The sequence below is a fragment of the Empidonax traillii genome, unplaced genomic scaffold (genome assembly GCF_003031625.1).
Source record: "Empidonax traillii isolate 1590-97213 ecotype Southwest subspecies unplaced genomic scaffold, ASM303162v1 scaffold111:size2041728, whole genome shotgun sequence".
Classification (NCBI taxonomy): Eukaryota; Metazoa; Chordata; class Aves; order Passeriformes; family Tyrannidae; genus Empidonax; species Empidonax traillii.
The window spans coordinates 1,117,411-1,138,487 of NW_020955304.1; the positions used below are offsets into that span (position 1 = coordinate 1,117,411).

At 42.9% G+C, this 21,077-nt stretch overlaps 1 protein-coding gene across 4 annotated transcripts in view; it reads left to right on the plus strand.

The window, feature by feature from the left end:
• Positions 1-21,077, plus strand: part of GTF3C1 (general transcription factor IIIC subunit 1) — a 38,717-nt gene that overhangs the window by 9,562 nt on the left and 8,078 nt on the right. For 3 of the 4 annotated variants that reach the window (XM_027882785.1, XM_027882789.1, XM_027882788.1), the window contains 22 exons: positions 3,082-3,290; positions 3,779-3,918; positions 3,994-4,147; positions 5,054-5,157; positions 5,396-5,577; positions 5,943-6,218; positions 6,462-6,607; positions 7,019-7,116; positions 8,680-8,776; positions 9,555-9,732; positions 10,104-10,236; positions 11,239-11,374; positions 13,164-13,245; positions 13,905-14,090; positions 14,657-14,814; positions 14,939-15,081; positions 15,260-15,341; positions 16,542-16,654; positions 17,569-17,631; positions 18,135-18,228; positions 19,166-19,338; positions 19,881-20,165. In XM_027882785.1, the coding sequence (XP_027738586.1) occupies positions 3,082-3,290; positions 3,779-3,918; positions 3,994-4,147; positions 5,054-5,157; positions 5,396-5,577; positions 5,943-6,218; positions 6,462-6,607; positions 7,019-7,116; positions 8,680-8,776; positions 9,555-9,732; positions 10,104-10,236; positions 11,239-11,374; positions 13,164-13,245; positions 13,905-14,090; positions 14,657-14,814; positions 14,939-15,081; positions 15,260-15,341; positions 16,542-16,654; positions 17,569-17,631; positions 18,135-18,228; positions 19,166-19,338; positions 19,881-20,165 (3,232 nt within the window). The remainder of the gene's footprint in view (positions 1-3,081; positions 3,291-3,778; positions 3,919-3,993; positions 4,148-5,053; positions 5,158-5,395; positions 5,578-5,942; positions 6,219-6,461; positions 6,608-7,018; positions 7,117-8,679; positions 8,777-9,554; positions 9,733-10,103; positions 10,237-11,238; positions 11,375-13,163; positions 13,246-13,904; positions 14,091-14,656; positions 14,815-14,938; positions 15,082-15,259; positions 15,342-16,541; positions 16,655-17,568; positions 17,632-18,134; positions 18,229-19,165; positions 19,339-19,880; positions 20,166-21,077) is intronic. The other variant, XM_027882786.1, reaches the window with a different exon arrangement.

Genomic DNA, 21,077 nt, shown 5'->3' on the forward strand with positions numbered 1-21,077 from the left:
TGCATTTTTCTTGTGGATCCTTTTATTAAAGAAAAAGTAATATGCTAGTAGCATCCATTAAAATTTTTGGTCATATTTTTTATTGTTTATTGATAATTTCCCTGCTTTGCCCCCAGATTGTTATGGTTTGGGACACTAAGCGTGGTAATCTCTGGAGATTCTCAGGGCTGAAATGTGCTCTGGTGTCTGTGTGCCAAGTGGTGTTTCTGGTTATCACTGATCACCAAGAGGATAATCTGCTTCTCCTTCCCCCGTGCAAATGAAATGGGCTCATACAACGTGCTCCTTGGATGTTCAGGGTATTCTTCTGTTGGCTTGAAGGGCTGAAACGATCCTGCAGAGGGTCAGACAAATTCCAAACCGGCTGCAGGGCAGGAGGAAGGACTGGGGGGGCTAAAAACAAGCACAGTGGTAGGCAGCAGTCAGGTTGGCTTAAACAGCACCCTTGGGTGATACTTTAAACGGCCTTGGATGTTCTGGGATGAACTGACAAGGAATCCGTCACGGACTCTTCTTTAAGATGTCTTAGAACTCGGGCTGTGCCCACCAGAGACCACCATCTTGGCAGAGCTTTAAAGTCCTTGAAGACTTCAGAAGGGATTTGAACACGCTTTGTCTGTCGTGAAATGTTTTATTTCTTCCTCACTAAGGAAAAATGTGGGCTGTGCCTCTCCCTGAAAAGCATTGTTTCATTCCATTGGATATGTAAATGTCAGCCTAGGTGTGGGAAATGGCACAGGAGCTGACAGACCAGCCTATTAACTTTTATTTCAATATTGTAGCATATAAAAATTCTTCCCCTTTTAGCAGTGGTTTTTTTTTTTTTCAGTTGGAAATGTCTGGTATTGAGCCTTAGAGTGTGCAGAATACATGTTCATGTACTGATGCAAACCTTCAGGTGGGATGAGTACATGTAGAGTAATACTGACTTGTTGGCTGAGACCAGACAAGATCATTAACTTCCTACTTTCAAGTAACCATTGGCTGTGGATGACTTGACTCTGAAGCTGTTTGCTTCAGCTTTTTGTTTAAATTTTTTGGAACATCTTACCATGAAAGCTACCAGCCTGTTGGGGGCATATTTTAAAAAGGATATATGGTGGTTTATTTTAATAATTTTATTTTAACTGTTTGAATTTGTACTGTTAAATTCAAAGGGAATAGAGGAGAACTGAGCTTCATTTCTTATGGGGATTATCTTTGGAGTAATACTAAATCCTTGTTCTTGTTGTGCTTTGAGTCAGAAAAGTGAGGATTCTTGCAGAACTTGAGAGTCTTTGGGACAGAAACTCTCCTCTCTTCAGACAGCAATTTGTGGATAAGCTAATCTGGCCCTTCATGGTCTTCCAAGTCTGCCTGTGAAAAGGCTTTTGCATGTTGAGAATTATTTGATGGCAGGGAGTTCCCTTTTTTTTTTTTTTCAACTGTACTTAGGAGGCTGAATGCAGGTTTTCATGGTCAAACCCCTGCTTCNGGATCCTTTTATTAAAGAAAAAGTAATATGCTAGTAGCATCCATTAAAATTTTTGGTCATATTTTTTATTGTTTATTGATAATTTCCCTGCTTTGCCCCCAGATTGTTATGGTTTGGGACACTAAGCGTGGTAATCTCTGGAGATTCTCAGGGCTGAAATGTGCTCTGGTGTCTGTGTGCCAAGTGGTGTTTCTGGTTATCACTGATCAGCAAGACGATAATCTGCTTCTCCTTCCCCCGTGCAAATGAAATGGGCTCATACAATGTGCTCCTTGGATGTTCAGGGTATTCTTCTGTTGGCTTGAAGGGCTGAAATGATCCTGCAGAGGGTCAGACAAATTCCAAACCGGCTGCAGGGCAGGAGGAAGGACTGGGGGGGCTAAAAACAAGCACAGTGGTAGGCAGCAGTCAGGTTGGCTTAAACAGCACCCTTGGGTGATACTTTAAACGGCCTTGGATGTTCTGGGATGAACTGACAAGGAATCCATCATGGACTCTTCTTTAAGATGTCTTAGAACTCGGGCTGTGCCCACCAGAGACCACCATCTTGGCAGAGCTTTAGTTTTTTAAGTCCTTGAAGACTTCAGAAGGGATTTGAACACGCTTTGTCTGTCGTGAAATGTTTTATTTCTTCCTCACTAAGGAAAAATGTGGGCTGTGCCTCTCCCTGAAAAGCATTGTTTCATTCCATTGGATATGTAAATGTCAGCCTAGGTGTGGGAAATGGCACAGGAGCTGACAGACCAGCCTATTAACTTTTATTTCAATATTGTAACATATAAAAATTCTTCCCCTTTTAGCAGTGGGGTTTTTTTTTTTCAGTTGGAAATGTCTGGTATTGAGCCTTAGAGTCTGTGCAGAATACATGTTCATGTACTGATGCAAACCTTCAGATGGGATGAGTACATGTAGAGTAATACTGATTTGTTGGCTGAGACCAGACGAGATCAGTAGCTTCCTACTTTCAAGTAGCCATTGGCTGTGGATGACTTGACTCTGAAGCTGTTTGCTTCAGCTTTTTGTTTAAATTTTTTGGAACATCTTACCATGAAAGCTACCAGCCTGTTGGGGACATATTTTAAAAAGGATATATGGTGGTTTATTTTAATAATTTTATTTTAACTGTTTGAATTTGTACTGTTAAATTCAAAGGGAATAGAGGAGAACTGAGCTTCATTTCTTATGTGGATTATCTTTGGAGTAATACTAAATCCTTGTTCTTGTTGTGCTTTGAGTCAGAAAAGTGAGGATTCTTGCAGAACTTGAGAGTCTTTGGGAGAGAAACTCTCCTCTCTTCAGACAGCAATTTGTGGATAAGCTAATCTGGCCCTTCATGGTCTTCCAAGTCTGCCTGTGAAAAGGCTTTTGCATGTTGAGAATTATTTGATGGCAGGGAGTTCCCTTTTTTTTTTTTTTCAACTGTACTTAGGAGGCTGAATGCAGGTTTTCATGGTCAAACCCCTGCTTCCAGCAGGGTGGGATGTGTGGAAAATGCAGCAGAATGCTTTTAAGTGCAGCTGCCTGGGTGGATGGGGAATGGCTCTTGGAGTGAAAGAAGCTGAGCAGGGAGAGCAGAACAGTTACAAGGCTTTCTGCTCTCAAACCAGGCTCCAAGCCCACGGCTGGGAGGTCTCAGGGAAAGAAGCTGCCCCCTCAAATTCTTGAAGATCCTGATGAGCTCCCAGACAACATTTCAGGGGAGAGTTCTACTTTGGAAACCTTAAAGCAAGAGTCCAATCTTCCCACGTGTGCTCATGCCACTGATGAAGATGGGGATGTGGTTGTGGTGGAGGAAGTCAGACTTGAAGATCCTAAGGTAAGATCATTTGTCTTAATATCTTCTTGTTGGTACAGCTGTCTGAGCTCAGTTATGTACTTTTATAGCAAGACTTCAGTCTAGAGTTTTTGTATCAATTTATGGAATTGTTTGGGGATTTTTAAATTTGATTTTAAAGTACATTCATCTTTTGGCTGCACTGTAGTTGTACGTGAAAATTATTCCAGGAGATAGGAAGGTAGATGTTAAATTACAGTTCTGGGTTAGTTCCCTGGTGCTCTCCAAGTTGCCTGGGTTGACTTAATGTGTGTCATTACTTAATGTAGCACACAAGTGTTGCATATCATCTGCTCAGTCTCCCTGCCTGGGAAGGGGAGATGAAAGATAATCTTCATCTGACTATTTGTTACGAATAAACGCATGAAAACTCTGAATTCCTCAGCTGTTACTGTGTGAGGAGCCAGCGTTAGGCTGAAGACATTGAACAGTCCGTGTCAAATTTCTGTTCTGTCCACGCTTTGCATTAGAAGGCGTGTGGGCAGAAGAAGGAGAAGCGTTCCAGAGCCACGGCAGTGGAGAGGTCCCACGAAACCTACCGGCTGCTGAAGCGGCGCAACCTCATCGTGGAGGCCGTGAGGAACCTGCGGCTCATCGAGAGCCTCTTCACGTGAGTGCCTCTGGCAATGGGGGGGGCTGGGGGCAGGCTGGCTTAAAATGCAAGGTGTTTTTTTGCATCTTTTAGGCTTCAGAAAATGGTCATGGATGAAGAGAAGCAAGAAGGTGTCTCCACCAAGTGCTGCAAGAAGTCCATCGTGCGGCTGGTGCAGAAGCTGGCGCGGGAAGGGCTCCTGAGGCTCTATCGCACCACGGTCATCCAAGATGGCATCAGCAAAAAGGTGGCTGCACAAACACTGGCAGCAGAGCCAGCTTTCCTCACAACCTTCTGAGTTATCAGAGTGTTCTGGGCCTCTTTACTGAAATACATGGGTGACTTCACTTCTTGCAGCGGAATCCACAGTCAACCTGCCCAGAAACTTCATGTCCCAAGCTAAGCTGCTGTGAAAACCAGATCACTGCTTCCAGTTATTGTGCTGCAGATAATTGTGAGACCAAGGAATAGTCCAGAGATCAAAGTCTCTGAATCTCCCTTCTGAGAGGTTATGCTGCTTATCAGTTAATGTGGTTCATGGTTCTCCTCCTGCCCTGTCAGGCTGCACCATCATTCTATTTAAACCCCTTTTGAGAGCCAAGAGTGTATGAAAAATCCTGAGTGAGGTGATATTTGTAGAAGGTGATCTATTTTTTTAAAAAAAAGGTTTGTGGAAATAAAATGTTTGGTTGTAAAGCTCAGACACGTCACTCTAGTGTGAAATTAGAAGGGAATTGAGTCTCTTGAAAATTACCTGCTGCACCATTACCGTAGGGCACAGACAAAATCCTACCAATCTGAATTGTGTGTGGGCTTTCAGCAACAATATGTGTTAGTTTGGCCTTGCAAGGTCTGGCTTTTCACTTACCCCTCTCAGCGTAATATTTACAAGTCAAAGTGTTTGTTCCCTGAATACTTCAGATTTTAAAAAAACCCCAAATCCTGAGGCTTGTAGGTATGTTATTAACTGTTTATTGGTACAAAGACCCCGTGCTGTGACCTCTTGCTTACTACAAACTAGCAGTGGGAGTTTTCATCCAAAGCTGTTAATGTTCTGCGACTTATTAAACCTTCGCAGGATTCATTTATGCAGCTGGTTAAGAGCCCACATCTCCATAAATGCTTTTGGTCTGTGTTCTGCTGCTCTGGACAGGTGGAGTTTGTCGTGCATCCCTCAGTGAGTCCCAGCGATCCCCTGGTGAAAAGCGCCATAGAGCAGGTGCGGTTCCGAATCTCCAACTCAGCCTCTGCAAACAGGCAAGTCACAGGGATGGGGGGATGGTTTTGGGATGGCCTGGGGGGAGCTTGGCTTGTCCAGAGCATGCAGAAACTTGCAGGGGAAATAAACACGAGGTAAGCAAAAATACATTCCTTGGCAACAGAGAAATGGAAGCATCAAGATGAGGCAACGTGCTGAATATCTGCTGAAGTCAGGAAAGAGGAGGAATTGAACTCTGCTTAATTCTTACCAGAGTGCTGTGTGGTTTTAATACAGGATTAAAGTTCCCCAGACACCAACATTCCAGGACCATGGTGAGGAAGAAAGCCTGGGGCAAGAGGCAGTTCCTGATTCTGGAGAAACGCAAGAGAGCTCATCTAAAGCTGATAACAGTCGGGCAAAAAAAGCTGATGATAAAATGGGCATAACACAGCTAAAAAACTATCATCCTGTTACAGGTACAGCCAACTTGGGCTTTTCTGTCATCTTTCACTTTCTCATTTATTAATAACAATAATTTTCAGATGTTTGGCTCTCCTAAGGCACAAGTGGGGTTTTTTCTTCTCTTATAGAAGAAAAATTGTATTTACGTTAAAGCAACCTCACAATCCAGTGTTTCCTTAGCTGCTTTTTTTTTTTTTTTTACAATTGTGAACTGGAGTATTTGTATTCACTTCTGCTTCTTTACTACTTGTAAATTATATTTACTTCCAACTGCCCATCTTTCCTTCCAGCTTTCTTCACATTAATTTTGCACAGGTAGCTGTTTGTCCTGTTCTAATCCTCTTTTTGTTTCTGTTTGGTACTTAATCTTCCCTTCCAGTTCCAGGCCTTGGGCGCTCTCTTGGCTTCCTTCCCAAAATGCCCCGTTTAAGAATGGTCCACATGTTCCTCTGGTACTTAATTTACGGCCACCCTTTAAATGGAACGCAGCAAAAAGGAGGTACTGAGGGTGAGCAGAAAGGCAGCAATCAAGGGCTGGATGAGAATGCAGCTGTAGTTGAAGCACAGCCAGATGGGACCGTAGAAATTGTGACAAATGTGGTGAATCCTGAGACCTCTGCACAGGAGACTGAAGTGGAGCTGTCTAATCAGAAAGGTAAGTAGTGGCACGTCCTGACTTTACTGGATTCCACCATGGTTAAACACTGAAAAACAGGTAAAAGTAAACTTTTACCTATTGAAGGAAGGATTGAAAACCAACGGGTTAGAGAATTTTCAGGTGCTTTTAAGATTTCCAGACTATGAACTGCCAGCGTTGTTCTGCTTGAACCCTCCCAGTAAAACTCCTGTTGTAAGTGTCGGGTCTGGGCTGAGTCTGAGCCGCTCTTTGTGCTCGCAGTGTACGTGGATGACTCGTCGTGGAAGCGCTACATCCCCCCCCTGCCGGTGCACAGAGAGTTCGGCTTTGGATGGGCCCTTGTCAGTGACATTCTCCTCTGCTTGCCTCTCTCAGTCTTTGTTCAGATAGTGCAAGTCAGCTACAAGGTATGGTGCTGTTTGGTTTTCTTTCAATGGTGTGAGCTGTACCTACAGCTGTAACAAATCCCCCCCTTCATCTGTTTTAACAAAACTAGACCCTCGAGAGGAGACACTTCTGTCTTTTACAGTAAAAGCAGGTGCTTTTACAGACAACACACTGAAAAAAATGTATAGCTCTGTAGTACAGCAACTTCTTAAACTACTATTTTGCCAAGAGCTTTTTATAATCCCACTGAATCTTCTTCCTCGCTGATTAACAAGAATGATGTTTAAGCGTTTACAAAAGCAGTAACATTTGCTTAGAAGATATTTTAGTAGACAGTTCCGGTAGAAAAGCCTTATACTTTAGAGCATAGTTATATTTTAGATATGCTTCTTTATATTTTGCATTTTGATTAATTTCTAAAATAATTCTAGGTGGAAGGGCTGGAAGATTTTTTAAATGATCCACTAAAAAAGCACACTCTGATCAGATGTCTTCCAAGGTCGGTCCGACAGCAGCTTCTCTACAAAAGGTAAGTAGATGAGTCAAAGTAAGTGGCTCTAGAGAGGAAACAGCAGTGGCTGATTGTTTTCTCAGTTATTTCCTGTTTGTGTCAAAGAGAACTTTGGTACTTAAGACAAGGATCATCAATCTTCAAAGAATGGTGTGCCAAATTGTGTTTTTCTCCCCCAAATAGAAGGTAATAAGAAACTAATAAACAATATTCATGTATGCTGTCAGGCAGTGTTTGAGTGCTGGGAGGTTCTGTCCTTCATAACTCATCAGCAGGATGTTGCTCCTGTATAAAACACACTCCTGACTGCTGCTAAATTCAGAATGTAATAGGGTCTAAGTGTTGCTGTCCTTCATAAATCTTTCAGAAGGCGCCACATTTCCCAGTTCTGCCTCTCACAGACACCATTCAGGTTCTCCTCGTGCTCTCAGTGCCACGTCTGCCATGCTTTGCCATTCCTCATCCAGGAGATTTACAAGTTGAGAAGGGACTGAAGATAGGAAGGGAAAGCAGCACTAAAGGAAAGTGATGTGCATGTGGGGAATCGAGAGCACCGTGTTGGTTTTCCCAGAAAGTCATTGCTGACAGTTTGGATTTGGATGGGCTGATATGGCCTTTTCCAAACCTGCAAATGCGCCCTTGGTGAGGGAACAGGGCTGGGCAATATCAGCTGCCAGGGCTTGTGCTCAGCCCAGGTTTACAATTCCTAACCTACTGCCAAATCTTAGAAGCAAGGAAACTGGATTTATTTATTTAATTTGTTTTAATCTGCAGGTTCCATCTGATGGGTTTATGCAAAACAATATGGCACATAATCAAGTTGTCTCTTTACTCCTCTATTCACTGAAACTTCTAACTCAGTCACATTTGCTTCAGTATTTCTAGGCTTGATCTTTCTGACCTCCAGAGAAAGCTCCTGCCGAAATAACCACTCCCACTTAAGCGCATTTAATTAGAGATCTTAGTGAAGTTAAATGTGGGTAAAGCTAATTTGTTACAAACTCTCAGAAACTTTCCTGCAGAAGTTTCCTGCAGCTTCCAGAGTTTTTCCATAGAAGTAGATATGCAGGATGGGAAATGTTGCATTTTCTGCTCTGCCAAAGCTGTAACCTACTGAGAGCAGTTTCTTGCTGCAGTAACTCTAAACAAGCTGAACTACAGGAATCTTTGCCCAGTTCTTTATATGCACACACAGGAGGGCCAATATTTAGCAGTCATGTTTTCTTACTCCTGTCTGCTTTACATCACCTGAAATTATCTGCAGATCTGCTGGTGTTCTGAACCATTTTTGGTTCATTTTTACACTCCTTATTTCTGGCTAATTTTCATCTTTGCCAGCAAAATTTTACTTAGTATTTGGCCAAAATATTGGGTTTGTGTTTTGAGGAAGGAAAATGTGGACCTTTGGGCTATTAAACGTTTTCCATAGGCTGACAATTGAAGCAAAAATACCACTTCAGAAATTCCACAACTCAATGGTTTCCTGAAAGTTCAGGTTGCTGCTTGAAAATGTTGTGTTTTCTGATATCATTTTTACTGCTTTCATGAGTGTTAATTGTAATACTCCTAATATTGCTGCAGGAGGTACATCTTCTCAGTGGTAGAAAACCTTCAAAGATTATGCTACATGGGACTGCTACAGTTTGGCCCAACTGAGAAGTTTCAAGACAAAGACCAGGTAATTTTAAGAAAAAAAAATTTTAAAAAAGCCAGTTATTCTTCATGGATTTTTTTTCTTGTGAAATAAATGCGGGATTTGGGATTTGTATTACCTTAAATGTATTACCTTCATGTAACTACATGAAATACTGATGTTTCAGGTGTATGTGCAAACCTCCAGATCCAAGTGAGACTGTAAGTTGTGTAGATAATTTTTGCCTTTCTCTGGAAGGACACTACTCAAGTGCATAGTGCACACAATAATGATCCAGGAGGTTCCAGACTGGCAGTACTTATGAAAAATGAGCATTCCACTTTCTTATCCATCAAAGTGTCAGGCTTTGGGTGTCTGACACAGAATAAAGTCACTGGTCAGAGTAAAATAATGACATCCATATGCATCTTTTTATAGACAGCACATGCAAAGGAGAAGGCAGATCCAACACATAATTCAGGAGGATAAGAAAGATGATTAGGCCCCCAAATACATCTGTTCAAATCCTGAATGAGGACTTGTTGGAAATAGTCACTCTGTGGAAACTTGGAATATCCTGTGTATAACAGGGAAAACAAACTGTTCTAAATCTAGAAAGGAAATTTCTGGATTGCTGTCAAGGGAAATTTGGGAATACAATGCAATAGGGTGGGAATGGGTGTGTCTTCTCTGAGAGTGCTTTCTCAAAACAGCAAAGACAGAAAATGCCCACCAGTCCTCAACTAGACTGTGTGTGCTGGGAATTAGGGAATTTCAGTGATTTTTTTTTACCTACCAGCCTGAACCGTGGTGTGTTTGGCAGGTGTTTGTGTACATGAAGAGGAATGCAGTGATTGTTGACACCACCATCTGTGACCTGCACTACAACCTGGCTCAGAGCAGCCGCCCGTTCGAGCGGCGCCTGTACGTGCTCAACACCCTGCAGGACGTGGAGAACTTCTGGTTCGATCTGCAGTGTGTCTGCCTCAACACACCCCTGGGTATGGCAACACTGCAGCTGTGCTGCTTCTTCTGGGCACACCACAATTGCTCCTCCTCCCCTAAAACAGGCAGGCTCTGTTTTGTCACTTACGGCGTCGTGTCAGGTTGCCCCGTGCAGCAAAAACAACCCTAGAAGCTCTGTCCATGAGGTTGTGATCCACTCCAAATTCTCAGAGCAGTATCAAAACTGAAGTTAGAGGTAACAAAAAATTGCTAATAGCCCTTTCTGTGAGAAGGCAGCAGATTGTGTAGAGAAGGGGTAAAAACATTAGTGCTGTTTGGGAGCAGTAGTTTGCCATAGCAGGGTGGATTGAAGGTGGGTTGAAGTCTGACTTCTTGTGCTGATGGTCATACCTGGTTGTCTGTCCAGGAGTTATCCGCTGTCCTCGGTCCAAGAGGAGTAATCAAGGAGAGGAGACTGCACTGCATGTGGAAATGGAACAAGAGTCAGCAGTGAATAAACACAATCTGGAGCGAAAGTGTGCGATGCTGGAATACACCACGTATGTCACCTTCATCCCTGCTTTGCTGCTTGAATGGAGAGGGCAAAAAGAGCTGTCCTGGTGCTGAGGATGTTACTCAACAGCAAAAGCAGTTCAGACTCGAGCATCTCAGTTGGGTGTTGAGGGCTGTTCCTGTGTAATTCAGAGAGTATGTGGTTAAAAGACATGTAGTTACGCTTCATGTTTACAAGTAACTTTACCAAGTAGTTTTTTAATGCTGGAAAAATGGGATAAACAGATGTTGGATTTCCTTCCAATGTAGTACAGATGTGTGTTGCAAGAGTCTTGGGGAAAGCAAAGTTGAGAGGGAAGGAGTGCTTCCTAAGTACTGTTAATGCAAAGGATAATAAACTTAGAGATTCTCTGTTCCCATGTGTTATATCATGGTACCTCAAGCAGCTTCAGTAGCTCCCCAGTGTCACATTCTGGAGTCTGTCCTTCTGTGCTGCACTTGGCACAGTAATCTGTAATTGTTTACAGATTAATTTCTAATATGGTGTTGGTGTACACTGTGATCTGGAAGTGATCTCTGGAGCATTCCACCTTCTGCCTAATCACAAGCTGTGATAGCCACACAGAACACCAGTTAAACTCTTCACGTTGTGCTGTGCACTGTGGTTTAACTTTGTCAATATTCTACAAGTACATCAAGTGATCTTTAAGAAATAAATGGTGTTGAGGGGACCCAGTTCCACTGATCGTTGCTGATGGAAAAAATTCTGTTGTGTTCACCTGTCAGCTTCTGCATAAGATCCCTATTGTATGGCAAGAAATCTTTTAAAGTGGATGCCTGGTGTTCACTTGCAGTTAGGCTGGAGACCACTGCAACATCTTTAAGGTCAAGAAACAGTTTGGGGTTCAGCTGATGGTGTAATGTTGCCCCCTAAACTGGGAGGGCAAGGGGAGAGTTCTGCACGTTGAACACACACATCCCTTGAGAGCAGCTGGGAAGGCCCTCTGTGCCAAATAATGACCTGTGTGTTTTGTTTCTCTTGATGTCAGAGGCAGCCGAGAGGTGGTTGATGATGGATCTATCCCTGGAGATGGTTTGGGAGCTGCAGGTCTGGATTCCAGCTTTTATGGGCATCTAAAACGCAATTGGATCTGGACGTGCTACATCATCAATAAGACCAGGAAGGTGAGTGTTTTAAAACTTATATATTGGAGTGGCTTCTCCAAATTTCAGTATTCTTAAGGTTGAGATACTGACACCAAAATCTTACAGCGTGCTCTCTCAGTCATGTGTCTCAGTAAGGCTTTGCATCACTGGAAAGAAAGGAATGCCAAATATTGTCAAATCTTGGTGCTGAAGTGAGTGAAAGAATGGGACATAAATTTTATCTAAAAACTGAATTTGACAGCAAATTTGTTAGTACGTTCAACTAATGGAGAAATACTTCATTGAGCAAGCAGTGCAGATTATTCAGTGGGACCTCTTGCCTTTCTGGAATGTAGAACTTGTCAGACAAAAACTGAAACATCCAGAACAAGGAAATTCATATGGACAAAAATAAAAACAAAAATAAAAATAGGGAGCCCAACATATGCAAATGAGAATGGCCATCCCAGCTCTGGCTGATGTCCTGTCCATGATGGAAGGTTGTAAGAGCAAGGGATGTTTCCTTAGAATATCCTCCCAGCTGTCTGCAAGTTTTGGCCATTCTCAATCTGGGGCTGATGTTTCAAAGCAGTTAATAGTTGTAGGTTTTTTCTAGCATTAATTTGCCTGTGTTTTGAGCACATGTAAATCTTTACTATCCCCAACCTCACGTAGCAAAGTGTTTCAAAGTGCATTATGTGTCCCCACTTCCTTTTGATGCTTTAAGCTCCCTAATAATTGTAATACCAAGGGAAGCTGTGAAGAAATACAATTCTCTATTACCCTTTCTGTTTCACTTGATTTTTCTAAACATCTGTTTCCCATTATCACCTCCTTTTTTCGAGACTGACATCTACTATTCCCAGCATGGACCCCATCCTGCCTTTAATCATTCTTGCCTTTCTTTTAACATGTTATATGTCTAATATATCCAATATATCCTTTTTAAGGTGCAAATACAATCACATAGTGCTTTCAGGCTGTGGCCAACCATGGATTTTTACACAGTGTTGCTTTTCTCCCTTAAGAATTCCTTACATTTCCTTTGCTTTTTCACCATTACCAAGCATTGAACAGGGACTTCCACAGAACTGGCTGTAATTACTCTCCCCTAAGCAGTGGTCAAATCAGAGCCTATCAATGTATCTAAAATTAGAGTTGCTAATTATTTCCCCTCAGGCAGGATCATTTCACTCCTAATTTCATTTGCTGTTCATTCTCCTGGTTGTTGAGCATTAACAGGACCTCCAGCAGTTCTTCAGCCTCTGCTTTCCTCTCCACATCTGGGACCAACTTCAGCCCCCAGTGAACTCCACACAGGAGAAGTGGGGTTTGCAGAGAATGGCAGAGCTCCCAACACGCTGCAGTCAGTTCAGGCTCAGATTTAAGATAGGCAGAATACCGTGTAGGAGGCATTTACTCAGTGTTTTGTGTTTGCAGTTTGGTTTTATGGTTTTTAGGAGTTCCTTTGGAATGTAAAATGCTTTGAAGAAATGCTGGTTTACAGCAAGTTCTCCTCAGTCTCTGCAGCAATGAAAGAGTCGAGCATTTCTTTTGCAGTAATGACTCCTGATAAACTTGAGGAGATTTGCTGAAGTTCCAACCTTCATAATCTAGTGCTCATTACAGCCTTGATTTAAGAAAAGCTCTGGAGCCATTCTAATATGTGGTAGTAATAAGACAAATGAGTTCTTCATTGCAGCCAGGGATCTTTTCCTTTATGCAGAAATTTTCTTTCTGACACTGCTCTCAGGATATAATGCATAGTATTGCTAAAACCAGTGCACTCCTTTTGCATATCACCTTGTTTAAAGCTGTGTTATCTTAGGACAATACAGTTTCTGAAAATGGACTGACAGCAAGACTCCAAACCTTCTTAACAAAACACCCCCTGCCACTCAGTACTGGAGGTAAGGTGGGCTCTGAAACTCTGCTGTAGCTGTTACTGTCTTTGTCAAACCCAGCGTGAAGGATGTGGGTTATTCTTGTCTCCTTACAGTAATCTAAAATACTTCTGGGGCAGTAAAATAGATAAATAAATACATTCCCTATTTCTAGATATATGGTACAATAGTTTTTTTTTATCCAGTATTGATGACATGGGTTGTTCCTGTCTCCTTACAATGATCTAGGATACTTCTGGGACTGTAAAATAGATGTGTAAATAATTTCTTAGGAGAACAATCATTTCTATCCTTTGCAATTTCTGTGGTGCAGTTTGCAGGAAGTCTAGAGGGACCAATGTTTTGCAGCACTGTTATCCAGCCTAACGTTTGAGTTAAGGAGGAGGAAAAGCTTCAGGTTGAATATAAAACCTCTGCTCTGTTCCCTTGTGCTTGTGCACTGTGCATTAAACTTAGTAATTACTTGATGATTCCTCATTTAATGGGGGATTTTACTTTGTGAGCTGCTGAGAAGGGGCATGAAACGACATGACTAAAAAAGGGCAATTTTGAGGGGGCATATGTCTTTTAAATGTATTGAAACTTGGGCATTTGCTCTTTATACCTTAATATTGTAGAATGTCATTGCTCTAAAGCTCCACTGGTCTCACTGTGTGTCATTTTAGGTAACAAAATTAATATTTTGGGAGAAGCAAAGGTAGGATCAGAGTTACTTGTCCAGAAAGAGGAATGTTTTGAAATAAGTAAAGAACCAACCCAGGATCGAACGAAACGAGTGAGAGGCGGAAAAAGCCAAAAGAGGAAGAGGCTTAAGAAGGAGGTTGGAAAGAAGACCAAGAAGAGAAAGAAAGGTAAGAAACGGGAACAAGCAGCATTCCTTACTATGCTGGAGGCTCCTTTGGAAAAGCTGATGTGACTGGCACATGGTGTGGGCTCCAGGTGGGACAGGGGAGCTTTAGTGGCCATGTCTTTGAGTTCCCTCTGTCAGGGAGGAGGCTCAGGTGCCCTGGGGCTGTGAAGGAGCTCTGGGGGAAAACAGCAGCATGTTGTACCCATGAGCTGTGTGTGGGCCATGGCTGCAGTGCTGTGCTGTGCTGACTGGGGAAATCCTGATGGTGTCTGTGCCAGATCAGCTCCCTACAATTCATCATCCACTGTTGATAGCTGGCTTAAAGATCCTTCATGGAATGATGCTCTGAGTTGCCAGTTTGCCAATTAAAGTGCTTGCTTTCTCATTCCTGGGAGAGGCATTAATGCATTTTGCTTTCTGAACCACTCCTTCCTTCCCTGCTCTTGTCTCTTGTTCTTACAAGCTCGTGCTGGTGCCAGGAGGGCAGTTTGAATTAACCAGAAGCTGAGATATTTGTCTTTAATTCTTTTTTTTTTTTTTTTATTTCTGATTTTGGTTTTTTTTTAGAAGCGGATTCTGTAGAAAAAAGCAAGAAGTTGCGTTACCACGACGAGGCTGACCAGAGTGCCCTGCTGAGGATGACCCAGCTCCGTGTCACCTGGACGGTGCAGGAGGACAGCCTGCTCATGCTGTGCAGGATCGCCAGCCACGTGCTCAACGCCAAGGTGTGGGACACAACCCCCTCACCCACAGCTCAGCACGCTCCAGGGGGTTCATCCTGCTTCTCACCATGCTTTTTGTGTGTGTCAGGGCTGGAGCTGAACTCCAAACATTTCGTTGTTCCCCCAGGTCAAAGGGCCCTTTGTGCCCTGGCAGGTGGTTCGGGATATCATGCATTCCAACTTCGAGGAGTCCCTGGATAAAACCTCCCATGCCGTTGGACGAAGATCTCGTTACATTGTCAAGAATCCACAGACTTACCTTAATTACAAGTAAGAAGTTTTGTATGTCCTAGGTATGGGCTAAATTCTCCTGAAATTAAGTGAAGGGACGTGGGCCTTCTTTGTTTTCTCTCTTGTTTCATATGACCTGTAAATTTCAACTATCAAATCTGTATTGAACTGGGAAAGCTTCAACTCTGGACAACACCTTCAATTGTATCTGTTGCAGAGTTTGCCTGGCTGAGATTTACCAAGATAAAGCCCTCATCGATGAATTCATGAACAGAGAAAACAATTATGAAGATCCACAGGTAGGAGGGAAGTATTCCAAAAGGTCATGGAGCACTTTATTCTGTTTGGATTACTGAGTGCTTGCACTGCTTGAATTACTGTGGTTTCCTCTCTATCCCTCCCTTGAATCCTTAGCCATTTTAAAAATAGCATCATTGTAAAAATGTGGCATCATTACTGGGTTGGGAGCAAGGTGAACACAGGCAGTTTTCCAAAGGTACATAAACAGCCTTCTGTACAAAAAAAAAAATTTGTGTTTTCATTATGTTTGTTTATAAACATCCATGACTAAACATCTCTATCTGCTGATTTTTTTTTATCCTCTCAGCCTTATTGTTATCTGAGCAAGAAAGCCTTTTTGCTCTGTAATTTCTTATTTGTTACCCCATTTGCATGTTGAAATACAGCCTTCTGTGGATGAGTGCAGGAATGCAAGCAAATCTTATAAGACTTGACTCAATTAGCCCAAAGATTTTATTTCATTTTTTTGAGCTTTTTATGGCTTAAACAAACCACAGTTTCAGATTGAGAAGTTGTTTGCACTGCAAGTGCAAACAATTCTGTTTGGAATTTTTGGAATTTGTTTTTTTAACTGAGACAGTGCCACAGCAAGAGTGTTTTTATCCAGGAATGACAGTTCATACTGTTGTCACAGAAGCCCATTAGTTCTGTTGGTAAACTCATGCTTGTTTAAAGGAAGGGAAGCTGTTGACTGATGAGACATCAGTGAAAGAAATATATGTGTCCTCATCCCCAAAGTCTGTCTTTGGAAGCAAATAAAAACTTGTTTCCAGAGAACATTCCTCCCCTGTAACAGGTGTTCTCCAAGCCAAGCTTGTGCAAACAGACTTAATGGAGAACGTGGGAAAGCCTGAAGGGTATGAAGAGAAAAAAAGACTTGAACAGAAGCTTAAACAAAGCTCTAGCAAGAGCCTTTCTGCTGTAAATTCAGTAAATTGGTTTAGAACATATGTTCATGGTGGATGGCTTGTAGCTGTGAGCATCATTACAGATGGAACCTGCAACTGTTCAGTAAATCAGCGAACACGAACTCCACGGAGCTTTTTGATGCAGCCTCTTGGCTGTTGTGCTGTCTCTGCCTTGATAATTCAAACCCAGCTATTTCTATGACAGTTTTCCATGAACACTTTAGAAGTAGAAGGTCTTTTCCCGCTCTGATAAATTGAGGTTCATAACATTTCTGTCTCTTCTTTTCTAAGGTTTGTGCAAAGGAGTTTAAGGAGTTCGTGGAAAGGCTGAAAGAGAAATTCTGTTCGACCCTGGGGAATCCCAAACTTGAGATTCCTGACACTCTGCAGGAACTGTTTTCCAGGTATTTTAGTTATGGTGCTTTTGCCTCTGCACATGGGCTGAGGCAGTGAGAGGGGACAGCAAGTCAGAGCAGACCCCTTCTCCTCTGGGCAGGATTTACACCCTCTGGTGCTTGTACTCTTACTATCAAAAGGAGTTCTACTAAATTCAACAAGCAATGCTTCTTTCAAACCCACACCTCCTGAATACAAATAACTGATTTTGAGTTATTTGCACAGGTTTGCTGAAGAAGACCTTTAAACCACAAAATTCAGAGTATCAGATGTTCCTAAATTGCCAAATCCTCAACGTTTCTGTTAGAGATGGTGCTACTCAGGTGTAACTTTTCAGTGCAATAGAAGACTTCCCCTTAAGGATTTTCCAGATTACCTGGCCCCATTTTATATCACAATTTGTAGCTGGTTGCTCAGCTGAATCACCTCAGCACTGCTAAAACTGTTGATAAAGAAGGGCACTCAGGCTTGTACAGCATCCTCCAGCTCCAGATTGCTAAACCTTTTTGTGATAAATAGCACTTGAAGAGCAGTGTGGAAAATTTGTGTCTCAGACCATTTAATGATACCAAATTTAGCACCTTTGTAAATTTTCTTATTTTGGGAACAGCTGTACATTACAGCAGAAATGCTGCTGACAGTAACTAGAAGTTCAAAACCCCAATAAAATCCCTACAGTGCTGGACTGTCTCCTGTCCATGAGTTTTATCTTCTTGTCAACAGACATTTTAGTGGAGATTGATCTGGACAGTTCTTTTAGCGTGTGACCCTTGTGCTGAGGCTGCTGGAGCACAGTCCCTGTGCTGTTCCAGCACTTGCCTCGTTAGCAGTTGTGCTCATCAGCCTCTGGGCTTCAGGGCTGATGCACAGGCACAGAATGTTGCTCTTGTTTCAGTGTTTTCCTTTCCCTTCCCTTGCCCAGATTTCGGGTGTTGGCAATCGGAGAAGACACAGATCAAGGCACAAAAGAGGATAATCTGAGCAGGTGAGGAGCAGTAGCACCATTTTCCCCATTAGGACTCCCAAGGCCATGTCTCTCACCTGTGAAAGTCATATAAATAGTCTCCTAATTCGTAGTTTGTCATCTGTTGTAGCGTATAAATTTATTAATAAAACAATACTTTCATAAGGCTGTGGGGACATAGATTTGGTGGATAAAATGGCAGCAGTGATGACCTCAGAATGGTGGTCTCTTATCATTAGAACAACTGTTTGTGGGTGCTGTATTTTTAGAGAAGGAGATGTTAATAAGGAGAACTTTGGTTTGTGTCAGATTATTTGGACTGATCCAAAATTCAGGGTGGAAGGTCAGGGAAAATGTAACAGATTGCATGAGTGATCCTCAGCTGTAGGATCTGATGCCTTTTTGCATCTATTTCAGAAGCAGGTGATTGAGTTTGTGTGTTTTTGTTAGTTTATTGGTACTTGTGCTCAAAAATCACCACGAATAAACCTTTTTCTCTTCCCTTTTCCTTTTGTTTCTTTCAGTGTGTATGATATTCATTTTCTAGTGCTGCACAATCTGATTCAGAGCACATTGGCACTTTCAGACAGACAGATGGAATCTTGTCAGTCGTTTCAGGTACAGTATCTGGACCAAACTTTACTGGTCAGAGTCATAGAATTGTTTAGGTTGGAAAAGATCATCAAGTCCAACCATTAACCCAGCACTGCCAAGGCCACCACTAAACTGTGGCCCCAGGTGCCACATCTACATGTGGTCATACAACAATAAAGTTTCTCCTCCCTCCCTTGATAAATTCCTTTTTCAAATGAGAGAAAAGAAACCCAGAAACTGAGATTTATGTCTGTTCTGTGAGGAGTGTTCTCATCTGCTTTTGGGAAATTATATCTTCCAGGCAGATTTTCAGTATGTTGTTTTCTCCCTGAGGGTGAGATTAAAGATGTGAGGTTGAAGCAATCCCCCAAAACCATGTGAAATAAACTCCACATCCACAGTCAAAACTGTGTCATGATCTAGTGCCCACTTGAGCAGTTGGAATGATCTGGAGGAGATATCACAAAGACAGTCCCAATGCCCAGCTGACACTGGTGCTGAGGAGCCTGTCCCTCAGGGTTGGGGACCATAAAAATACATCATCTGTCAGTCAGGTCTTAAATAAGGTCAGCAGTTCAAAGGGAGTTTAACATCTCATCAGCAGGCAAGAGTGGAGCCTAGAAAGCCAAGCTGACAGAAGCCTGTGTTCCTGGTGAAGGGAGGGATCTACCAAAATGTGTTGCAGAGGGAGCATTTTTCACATCTATAATTCTAGCAGGAGCCTGATCCCATTTGGAATATCAAGTGTTCTATAGTATTTAGTTAATTTAATTGGCATTTACTGTGAAAAGTCTGGAAGCCCATAAAAGGAACAGAACAGCAGTTAAGTGAATTTATATGTATCATTTACATCCTGGCTTGTAGGCTTCATATCCATTTAGTTAATGTGAACCTCCAGTAGGTCGAGTCTAACAGAGCTAAAACTGCCTCTTACACTGAACAAGGGGGGGTTTTTTTGCAGACATTCCGACTGTACCAGGAGTACCAGGATGACATCCTGGTGAAGGCTTTCCTGGAGTACCAGAAGAGGAGTTTGGTGAATCGGCGGCGGCTGAACCACATGCTGGGGCCCAAGAAGAACCGGGCCCTGCCCTTCGCGCCCATGTCCTACCAGCTGTCCCAGAGCTACTACAGGTGGGTGTCACAGCAGGCACTGCTGGGCTCTGAGCAGGGAAAGGCTCTGCCAGGCTGGGTATGTTCTCTGCTGGGCCTGGAGAACAGAATCCACATCAAGTGTCCAGAGCAAAGAGCCCGACCTGCTGCTGAGGCTGCGAGGTGAGGGTAACGTCAGGGGTGTTGGTCCTTACTGAGTGTGAGGGAAGAGAGTCTGGTGTGCCGGGCAGGACTTTACAAAGAGACGTGGAGAGGAAATGAGATGCAGCAGCAGAGTTCTAGATGTGGTGGTGGGATTTCTTTAGCACTCTCGTGAAGCAGAAGATGACATCTGTGCTTTCTGTTAGCTGGGTAGCCCCTGACTTTTACACAGTGCATAGTGTTCTGGAACCAAAGGACTGTGAAAGCAGGTGTAGAAGGTGCTTGGTCACCAGCTCTAACGTGGAACTTCAGCTGTGTGGCTGCTCTGTGCTCCCATGGGTCTAAAATTCATGCTAAATTCATGCTCAGTAAGAACAGCTTGTGAAAGGCTTGTGCTTCTTTGACTTGGTGTTTCTGTCCAGAGTCTTCACGTGGCGCTTCCCCAGCAGCATTTGCACAGAGTCCTTCCAGTTCCTCGAGAAGCTCAGGGATGCTGAAAAATCAGACCAGCCAGACAGCTTCTCATTTAAAGATCAGGAAAACACACCACCAGAAGGCACGGTGGCGTTTCCCATGGACGGACCCGGTGGGCAGTGCTTGGCGATGCTTTCCCTGCTCTCCCTGGGACTTGTGACTGTGAACGTGAGAATCCCGGAGCAGATCATTGTGGTGGACAGCACCATGGTGGAAAACGAAGTGATAAAGAGGTAAATGCTGCTATTTCTGTTTGGGGAGAACTTGAATGAAATTGGATAGGCATTAGCATTTCCTGCACTGCACTGCACTGGGGCCTGTTTTACTGGGATGCTGTTTAGGTTGTTATTTCTGAGGGAGCATTCTGAAGATTTAATGGCACTTCACTTAGTGCCTGTCATTACAGCCCTGGACTGCATTTGTCTTCCCGTGTGACGTTTAAATTGCTCAGCACTTCAGTGCCATCAGAGCTGATGTGGAAAGGGGAGCGCTGGGTGCTGCATGAGCAGTGTCAACATTGTACCTTGTCATTTCAGAGGCTGAGAAGGCTCAGTAACAAGGTTTCAACTTTACCAGTGAAACCTCTCAGCACAATATTGCTTCTGTGGATTGTTTCCTGTTTGATTCAATTTTTCTGTAAGCCTGCAGTGATGGCACACCACTGAAACTGGAACCCTCCCCAGGCAACCTGATCCTGGGAGCCCTTACCCTCACAGTCAATATGTGTTTCATCCTTTCAGTCATTATGTGTTTTCTTAAGAGGGCAACTAAAATCTCTTGCTTTAACCTGCTGCTTCCTGTGGTATATATACATGGAAAATACTTTGTTCTCTTTAGAGCAGCTTAATACCCATTTGAAGATTGTTATTGCAGTCTTCTTCCCATAACATTCTGTTCTTTAAAATAAGCAGCCTCAGTTCCTTTACTTGTTTTTTTGGTACGTGATTAAGTTTTTATTAACTTTTCCAGATCTCTGTCTTTCTCATTATTTTTTTCTGCACTGAACTGTGATGTCAGAAAAGAAATGCCATGCCCTTGCTGGCAGGTCCATGCCAAGTTCATCGTCACATAGCTGAAACTCCTGCTAATGCATCCCAGGATGCTGAATGGCCATGGGCTTGCCAAAAAAAAAACCAGCCAAACCT